We start from the raw sequence: 10,461 nt of genomic DNA on the forward strand, positions 1-10,461 counted from the left end.
AACATATGGAATTAATAGTGACATGTAAATCAAGTTAAATGATGTCTACAGTTACCTGAGAACATTTCAAAAGGCAGAGATGGTATACAAATGTACCCAAATATCCAACCTCAACATGCCTCGACCTAGACCTCTCCAGCATAGTGTTTAAAGAAGTTGATATCTAACTGATATCCAAAAACAAAATTACTAAATATTTTGAAAATGGCTATTTAAAAAAAAAATACGTTAAACTAGTTCTCCATAGGCAAGTCTTGTCTTGTAGTCTATAATTTATATGATTATGTATCTTTGATTTCTATTTTGCAGCATATTGGCTTGTGTTGCAAGTCTAAGTGGAAACAATCGCATGTCTTTATATTGCCCAAATTAAAAAAAGATGCTAATTAGCATATGTCTTAATGACCTGTATGTGACGAGTTGGGACGAAAACGTGTTAGAAGTCTGGGTTGGTCATTTGTTTCTTTTATTCAAGCCTGAGTCCATGTGTGACAAAGTTCTTATCTTTATTTTTTCTGAGTTGAGTCCATGTGCAAGTGTAATATGCATCCTATTTGTCAGCTTATATACGTTTACATACTTCATGAGAATACAGCAGCCATTTGCAGAGAAAATGTTGCTCTTTTCAATAGAAAAAATACTTCCACGGTTCATAATTGAAAGCACCCGCAGGTCATTGACCTCTCAGTGGGTTATGCAAACTTGATAACTGCCGGACGAGATTACAGTTGATCCCACAGTCCTGAATGCAGGATGTTGTAAAGCTGGCCAAATGTATCATGAATTCTCCGATGCTTCGCAGATGAACCGGTCATTTTCACAGTGCAATCCATCAGGAAAACTGATTACTGTCACGCACACCCAGTTGTGTAACTGAAAAGACACAGACCTCGCCTGCCTGTTATTATTTTTGGGCTCTAGGAGGCACTGTAGACTGTTTTAATATGACTGATACTGAGATCAAGCCCTACATTAATGATCTCCCTCTAGAATTATTCCTCACAAACATGAATATACTGAGCACCTTAAAAAGTTTAAATTAAGTTAATGCTTAAAAAAATAAAAATTAAACTTTATTATTATTTGTTCAGAAAGATGAGGTGAATCATTGGGTGATACTGTTTACTGAATACTGCCTGATGAATAAATTGACAACTTTTGCAATTGCAGTGCTTCATTCCTGCATCTATTTAACAGCAGCTGCATCTTTTAGAGATGACATACATATAATTCTAGTTTCATGGATCACATTTGCCTCATTCAGGGAGTGGGACAAAGTTGCCACCTCAAAGTATGTTTTTTTTTCTCCCCAAGGTTGTTTAAAAATAATAATTTACTACATTTATTTGTGAAATATGCATTATTATATTATATTATATGCATGCCAATAGACGATACTTTGCCGTGATCTTATCTTACTGTGCATGTTAGCTTTAAATCAAACACTCAAATCAAACACGCCCTTGTTATTTGTTCTACAGCTCTTACTATAACAGAACCGTGTAGTATTTATTGTGGCTGCTTCCATTTCCTATATACAAATAATTGTATCCATACGCACTCGATTCTGATGAGGAAAGCAGACCCATCTCAGCCACACAGTGGTTGAGGAAAAAGTGACACGGCCCATGGCAAGAGAGGCAGTGCATTGTGGGGTTACGTAACAAACTGTCTAACAGTTACCATCTGCTTGAGTTTGTGTGCCTTCCAGAGTCACAACAGAAACATTTCTTCCTCAGTGACTTCTTCTGTTTCCGACTAACTCGTATTGCCCGTCACACCATCTTTGTTCCTACAAAAAAACTTTGTTTCAGCGTTTCTGTCGTGGCTTGTTGTGGATGAACTCTCTACGACCTAAAACTGACTCCTTTCACCATAAAACATGAATTATTAAGAAATAAAGCAAGATACTGGATACATGTTTATCAGTACTAGTCAGACGAAATACATGCACACAACCCATATCACACAATAAACCCACAATACATCTTGTATCTCGTGGAAAAGTTGTTATTTGTGATGTAGCACCTCCCAGCGTGTGTTGGTTCCTGCAGAATCATACGAAAGAGAGAAATATATATTTAAATATTATAGCAGAAATATGGTACGTACAGTCAGTAAAATGCAAACGGAAATTCTTAGTTAAGCAGACTTTTTCCGAGTAGTTGTTTCTCAGCTGCTGACTGAACTCATTTATTTTGCTAGAGGACAATGTGGTCACTTGTTCTGCAGAATGAGCTAAAAACCAGGGTGTGAGCAGACAGCTAGATTTATAGCCACAGCTGTCACGTAGAGATGCTTTTCACGTGTCACATCAGCAAGACATTTTGTTCAGTTCTTCTCTTTCCTGGAAGCGCTGAGTGGAATATTCTTGTCCTGATTGTTGGTGTTATCTCAAGTTAGTTACCACCACTTGTTAACTTATCTTTTATTTTAAATCCATTTCCATTTTTTTTAAAGAAAAGTACCCGCATGACAACAAATCATTCCCGGTAGAAGTTCGGTCAGGTTGATTTCCGGCCTTTTGGGGGGACACATGCACAACCGTTTAAGTCCTTTCAGTTTTGCTGCAGGGTTTGGAGTTAAGTCATACATTTGATTTAGGGGAGAGGTTATGTGGCTAAAATGGAACCTGCTGTCTGGAGTCACTGGCCTATGTCAGTGATGATACATTCCAATGAATCAAAGCCCTGACACAGAGGTTTCACAATCTTATTCAATTTCTCATAGTCCTAAAAGGAAAACAAGGGCTCATTAACAAGTCAGACACGCTCTGAAAAACCTGCACACCATGATGGAATGTAACCAGAATCCACTTCACCAGGAAAGCAGTGATGTAACTAATAGCAGGAGATAGTAATACCACTAACCGCACACACACTCACAGGACTAGACCATTTAGCAAGGAGGAGGGGGATCTGGAGCAGGAAGGTCGGAATAAGGGGGACTGTGGGAGGGCAAAAGAAGGAGGTGATTGTTGGGGAGACGGGAAACATATAAAGGTGGAGAGAGCAAGAGGAGGAGTAACTGGAGAAAAGACCAGGATTAAGGAGCTCCTTTACATTTTGCTAGAGATTGCCAACTTTTGCAAACAACAGGTAAGTTCATATCTTTTCATATTTTACATATTTTTCACTCTTAACACAATCGAACAAAGCTAAGCTGTGGCAAAGCAAGAAAGAGCACAGAGTAAATTTGTATTCAATGGTGGCTCCTGCTCCGCTTCAATGCAGTTAAACACAAGTATATTAGGAGCGCTTTGAATGGGCTTCATTGGTATCTCTGTTTGCATGCTCACCGCTGAGCATATTTCAGGTATCTTTGTATGGATTATGGTGGAAATCGCTCAGGCAGCTTTCCTGTAACTGGACGCTGCTGAGAGTGCTGTGTTGAATCTTGGGTGTGTAGGCATGTGGACTTGTTATGCAATACCGCATGGAATGTTGAATTAGAAGGAAGTACCTAAATCTTAACAAATGAGGATTATTCCTCTCAGCTGTGTACACAAGACCATAAATCATAGGCAAACATGCCACAAAATAATACATTTCAACTAATTAGCTGTCCACGGTTTTGTCATTTGCTTACTCTAAAAACGGTGTGCTGTGGTTTTGAGAAAAAACACAGCACACTCACATTTAAGCCATTTGTTTCATTCCTTGGAGTCATATCATCTCGAAACGACCTAGCATCAGGGGAGAAATAACTCTGTGTCCTTATTCTGGCTCTTTCTTACAACAGCAAAACATATAGGGTCCTTAATGTCCATTTGGTTGGAAACACAAGGGACTAATACTCTTCATTCCTATGAAAATAAAAAATAGATTTTCCAACTAACTGATGGAATTTTAATTTCTATGATCTCCAGAGAGCTCAATGGCTGCCGTCAAGGACCTTGCTTTCCCCCTGGTGATTGTCTGCCTGGTTTTCATCAGAGGTTACTCTCCCCTGCCTACGACATCACAAGTTCCAGAGACGAATCCCAACAGACCTCTGACACCAACTGGGCCTTCGTCTAAGGTCCTTGGCTTTTCTTCAGACGATTACACGGAAAATGGAGAAGAACCTGTCACCCCCGTTACAGAGAAGAGAGGGCTTACAAACGTAGAGAACCATAAGCCATGTGACTACAACCTCTGTCTCGAGAGTCAGATCCCCTGTGCTGATCTATTCGCCCAGACCAGATGCTTGTGCCCAGGGTTCACTTTGAATACTGTGGTTCCAGATGTTCCCCGGCTGACGTCAGTGTCCTTTAACGGGTCAGAGGTCGTTGCTCAGTGGTGTGCACCTTATTCATACGTCACAGCTTTTATTGTGACGGTAAACGGGAAAGAGAGGCAGAGGTTTAGGGAGGACCAGAGGAGCGGTGTAGTGGGAGACATAGACCACATGACAGAGGTGTGTCTGGTTGCAGTGAATGATGTTGGAGACAGTAAGGGGTCCTGTTTGACGTACCAGCTCACGGACAGCAGTCTGCCTCTGAAAGCAGGACTCATCGGGGGAGGTCTGGGCTTCCTGCTGCTCTTCTTGCTGGCCGTCCTGCTCTGCAGGCACAAGAAGCAAAGGAAACAGGAGGCCGGCATCTCTATGCACGACACGGCGGAGACAGAGTGAATGGAACAAGAATGAAGCTCAGTGAGATAAGACTCGCAGATAATGTGATTACATTATTATGTCGGAGGTTTTCTGCAAACATGCGCTTCTGCGAGATGCAGAAGGCAGCGTTCGTCATCACACATGAATATATCTAGAAGTGTAAAAGGAAGCCCCCACATCCATGAATATTGCACTTATTCTCCAACCAAGAGGAATAAACACGATGATAGATTATGTGAATTTGGTAGTTTCTTGCATTAAAAAAGAAGTGCTGTTTGTTTAAACAGCTCTCGGGACTTCAAGGAACATTCCAGCAGGTAGTCCCTGCTTGCAACTGCTCTTTGTACTTAAAATGTACATTTATTTATTGATTCCTGGATAACAGGGACTTTAAGATTTGTATTGATTCCTCAAGAAACTTCTGTTGGACAGAAGCAGCCATGGTCCTAAACCATGCATCTCCAAAATGCTTTCATGAACTAAGAAAATTGTTGTTTTCTTGTCGTGTATTTAGCTTTTTAAGTAACAAGGTATCTGAAACATTTTAAATAATACAATTTAGAGGTACCAGATTTTTAATGTGTGGGTTATATAATGAATACAAGATGTATTGGTAGTTTGGAATACAATGACAATAATTATCTATAACAGAAACAATAGCTGACAAAGGTTCAAATTATTTTGACATTATTTGTGATCATTTTATAATAATTTAATTGAGGTTAGGTAGCAGTCAGCTAGCACTTGTGTGTGTAAGTATTTAATTAAATAGAAACGATTAATGATGGTTTTAAGGACTGAAAGTGTATGATGTGCTATGTGTATTATGTTCTGTATTTATGAAAATCATTTAGTATGTTGGTATGTCAATGTATTATATGAGTTTGATATTCCACAAAAACTAACTAAACTGAAGTCTAAAGCTCACAAAACAAGACTGACTGTTCAAACTGAAACTACTGATTATGAAAAGTGTGTTAAAGGTTATTTAAGTGGGTTTTTTCCATCTTTGTCAGAAGTTGTGTCAGCGGACTGGATGAGCACAAGTATTCAGTGCTGTTTCTTCCAGCTGTCATACAATAGCCTTTTTACTGGATATGGATTTTGTGAAGCTTGTCTCATTCCAGCTGTGACTTCCAGTCAACCATCACAGAGCTGGTGAGAAGCTTCAGGCTTTTTTCTTATTCTTTTTTTTTATCATGATGAAAAAGAGAAAAAAGTCCAATATTTAAATCCCTCCCCCCACACACACACACACACACACACTTTATCTCATGTTCAAGCCTCCATCTGCATGTCTTGCAGCCATGTTATAATTCCGTTTGGCTCTGGCTGCTGCCACAGAGTTGTTCCACTGCTGCTGGCCTCTTCCTCCTTCCAACTGCACTGCGTAACGCACAGCGAACAGAGCTGCATGGGAGTCACTGAACATCAGTAATTTGGAGACACACCAGATTGTTCATTTCAGTGTCTGAAACGGCCTCGAGATGTTGCTTTTTATGACACATGTCCAGCCTGAGTGCAGTCGCTCTCTAACTGGGAGGGAAGTCTTGGCGTGAACGGGCCGGTGTGAGACCAAATGCAAAAACACGGATGTACAATATCCTGTCATTTTAGTAATGTATATGTAAACCTCAATTTTTTCAATACACTTTTTATATTTGAAACTTGTTGTTTTTGAATGATCATGAAGATAATCTAGGCCACCTATTACACAGAGTTAAAATAATAACATTAAGTGTCACTATTAGGTGTTGAGCCTTGCTTTGCTTCCATAAGTGTTGTTGGTAACACTTTATAATAACTGCTCGCTTATGAAGCATTAGTTAAGTATGATTAAACACTTTATTCATCATTTATAAAGCATTGTTCCACACTTTATGCATGATGATTCACCATTTGTAAATTAAGTATTATATAATGCTTCATAGTGTGCAGTTATTATAAAGTGTTACTGTACATGTATTAAGTGTTGCACAATGCGTTATAAATGATGAATTAAGTGTTTACTCATACTTAACTAATGCTTCATAGCGTGCTGTAATTGTAAAGTCTTACCGTACATGTACAAAGTGTGGAACGATGCTTTATAAATGATGAATTAAGTGTTTACTCATACTTAACTAATGCTTCATAGCGTGCTGTTATTGTAAAGTCTTACCGTACATGTACAAAGTGTGGAACGATGCTTTATAAATGATGAATTAAGTGTTTACTCATACTGCTTCATAGCGTGCTGTTATTGTAAAGTCTTACCGAGTTTCTTTGCTCTGCGAAATTGAATTATTAGTTATCTTTCCCAGTAGAAAATGTGAGCTAAACCCAAATCTGATAGAGACTATTACCTAAATCTGCTAATCAGATTCCCTGTGTTTTCTTTACTGGTTTGTCTGTGGCAGTCAGGGTGCCTCTGCTTCAGAAATAAATAAGTGGACATGTGATGCAGAACATGTGTTGGATACATTTCTCAGTAACGTTTTTCATTTTCAACATGTCAAGGGAGAAAATAACGCAAATGCAGTCGCAGATAATATTTGTATTTTTTGTAGTGGCAAGTTTTGCAGCAAGGTCAGCAGCAAGGGCGGGTGCTGTGTCCAGGACGCAGTCATGTTGAATCACTGCCATCTCATTCAGTAAACCTGTTGACTCATGTTACTTTTATGGTGAAGTGGTTACACATAAAAGAGTGAATCAGCTCAAATCAGGCTGTAGGATTTCACAATAAAATACTTGGTGTCGGCCTCCTTCTCCCACATTGGTTACTGTAACTATGTGATTAACAGTGACGATGGAGTTCGTCGTTACCAGAATGAGTAATTGTGTAGTCTATGAACTGCTGCTCGACATGTTTTCATGTGTATTCAAGAGGTTCTGGATTTTCCCCGCAGGTCTTGCATTACGTGATGAGGCTAATGATGATTAAAGAAGCCGGAGTTGAGAAATCACTCATCTGATTCGCTCTACTAAACATGGGAATATCACGTAAGCCACGAAGCAGGCTAGACTTTCTGTAAGTAATCAAGGACTTTAAAGTGTCTGTCAGTATCCGAGATAACGTTCACAACAGAGACCGAGATACCTTTTAAAGGCCTCTGTTGACTTCCCTCAGGTTGGGAGAGGAAGGTCACCTTATTGCCCTCTGCTGGTCACATTCAATCCTAACAGAAGAGGCCCAACTGCACTAAAGGGCAGAAAAGGGCTTTAACACAAAGGCAACATAATCATAATGATAAAGCTGGACCATATAATCCCAGTGTTTTATTAACAGTACTTGAAAGGAGAGGTGTCAATTCTACATGAGACAAACCAGATCTTCAAAGGGGCCTGCACTAAAACACAGCAATATATTAGAGGTAAGAGAAGTGTTTAGATCCTTTAATTTAGAACTGCTTTAATCAATATTTTTGTATTACAAATGTATAAAAAACACTTACTTTTACGTTACAGGAAGACTTTACCCACAAAAGAACCATTGTATTAATAACTTTGTTTTTGAGTGAACAAAGAATCAAACAATTGCATTTGAAGATGCATGTGATTGGGAAATGAGCACATGCCGGGATAAACGAGTTGGATTACACTTCATGAGTTATATATATGATCATCAAAATGTACTTAAAGTAGCAAAAGAAAGTTTTTATTTTTAAATTTTTATGTTATTAATGCATTAACATGTAATTGTTATTGAACATTTGTTATATTGAAGCATGGATATCTATCTTAAATCTGTACGGTAGTTTTTAACAATATAATTAAATAATAAATGTGTTATGCACAATCAAAATCAGCTTGTACCTGTAAAAAGTACAATATTGAAGTGAACTAGAAGTGCAAAGTGGTGTAAAAAATGTCGTTATGAAAGTTAATCTCTCCGCCACTGAGAAAAAATATCAATGATAATAATACTAACCTTCTGTAATATGATGGATAAACTGTTTACAATACTAAGGGGGTAGCATTTACACAATTAAATAATTTCTCGTGAAGTGATTATTTTGTCTACCCCCTGTGTTGAATATGCAATAAAATAAGGAGTGATTGTTTCATCTTTCCATAAAAACCCTCACTGTGTGTCTTCATGTGTGTTGCTGAGGCTTTAAGAGGCTTTTCTGCAATTAATGTAATTGTAGGTTGTAATATTATGCTCATAACATCCTACTGGTACCTATTACGAACAGTCATTCATTTACATGCAATTAATTAATCATGAGAAAATTAATTTGCATTTACTGCCGCGGAAATGAATGCTAGTTTCTGTTATTAGTAATCCACCAGCAGGGGCAGCTCTGCACGCTGGGGTCAGCTTTTACAGGGCATAACATCTTCAAAGTGGGTCAGGCATCCATCAGTGCCCATTATCGGATCTAGACAGTCCTGAATGCATCCTGGCTTTATTCAAATGCAGAAAAAAGGTTTCCACATCTTTGGTCTTCTAAGCCTTTTGTAGCCAGTATAATGAATAAAGAGAAAAGCAAATGAAAGGGTGTCAATCAAAGATCTCCATGCTAAACATCTAGGTGGCGTTCTGAGTTAGAAACAGCTTTTCTTCCAGAGGGATTCTGGGCCACGCTGCGGCCTTCATCAGCTGAAGCTCTGGGTCTGAGTGGGTGGTTGTAGAAAGTAAACCCATCCCCATCCCCATCCCCCCCCCCCCCCCCCCCCCCCCCCCCCCCCCCCCCCCCCCCGCCCGCCCGCAGGCGTCTCATCCTGTTTACTCCTGTTATGTCTTAGACTGTGTCTGTCTGACTTGGCTCAGACCATGACTCTGTAAATAAAAGATTAACTTCAGTCTCAAAGTGTCACTCGGATGTTACAGGAAGGAGGAGCGAGGTTTATATAAATCAAACAAGGTGTGTGATAGATTACATTTTCTTACTTTGGCACAGTCCAAAAAAAACCCCCCACTAAAACAAGAGTGTGACATCTTTCATCATGCAGACATCTTTCAAAACAAATTCAGCATGAGTCAGAGCTACTTCTATATTGGTTTTCACATGAACCACTAGAGGTCATTATCGCAGAGAGCACTGTTCGAAGCCACCTCTGGCATGCACTCAGTGATTATGTAGTGGAACGGGAAATTAGTTGCTCTAATAAGGGTGAAAATTAGTTTGCCGCGGTAATCAGCTCGGCCACATTTCAACATCGCAGGGGAGAGTAAAGTGTGTTTGAAGAAGTGGCTAAATGTTTGCTTTCCATCACCGTTTCTCTTCCCCGCATCTTTCATCCACTGCTCGACTGGCAGGTCAGCGCTCTCCTCTCAACCCCCCAGGATGGCTCAAGCAAGAGCGTTTCAGAAAGAAGAGGAGGAGAAAATCTTTCCCTTTTTTTCCTCCCCATTTCCTTGTATGAAGAGCACGGGTAACCATGGCAACCTGGCATTATACAGGACGGAGTTGAGGAGGTGGAAACTGAGCTTGAGCTTGGAGAGGAGAGTTATCAATCACTTTGGCATCAGCCCTATCTCTCACACACACACACACACACACACACACACCTGCTCATTTAACCGTCACATGCCTTCAGAGGCCAGGATAACGACATTTTCCTTTTCATCAGAGAACAAAAGAAACATCCACTTCAGCGTTCAGCGTCCAGAGGACCGATCTGCATGCATAAAACCCCCATGCTCACGCTGAAGGGGAAAGGTGTTTGCCCGAGGCCAGTCTACCAGATTATTGCTTGTTATCTTATCAGTCAAACTAGAAAACTCCACTCTAATCATATAATCAAATGTATTTAGTTTATTTGGAAAATAAGCAAAAGAAAATTCTTATAGGGGAATATGATTTCTCAGTCCTTTCATGTTTGAGTTTGTTTTGCGGTCGGGAGATATGACCAGATACTCAGCCCCAAGCTGCTCCT

General features: G+C 39.7%; 1 protein-coding gene across 1 annotated transcript; it reads left to right on the forward strand.

Annotated features, from left to right (window-relative positions):
• Positions 1–2,773: 2,773 nt before the first annotated feature.
• On the forward strand, positions 2,774–7,044 carry LOC117743234 (leucine-rich repeat neuronal protein 4). The gene is made up of 2 exons (XM_034551061.1): positions 2,774–3,098; positions 3,869–7,044. The coding sequence occupies exon 2, from the start codon at positions 3,877–3,879 to the stop codon at positions 4,612–4,614; it is 738 nt and encodes a 245-aa protein (XP_034406952.1). The 5' UTR covers positions 2,774–3,098; positions 3,869–3,876; the 3' UTR covers positions 4,615–7,044.
• Positions 7,045–10,461: the final 3,417 nt, after the last annotated feature.

This window comes from Cyclopterus lumpus, chromosome 14 (assembly GCF_009769545.1).
Source record: "Cyclopterus lumpus isolate fCycLum1 chromosome 14, fCycLum1.pri, whole genome shotgun sequence".
In the NCBI taxonomy this organism is placed as follows: Eukaryota; Metazoa; Chordata; class Actinopteri; order Perciformes; family Cyclopteridae; genus Cyclopterus; species Cyclopterus lumpus.

Coding starts and splice junctions, on each gene's coding strand:
- LOC117743234 (XM_034551061.1), top strand. CDS start 3,877: ATGGCTGCCGTCAAGGACCTTGCTTTCCCCCTGGTGATTGTCTGCCTG.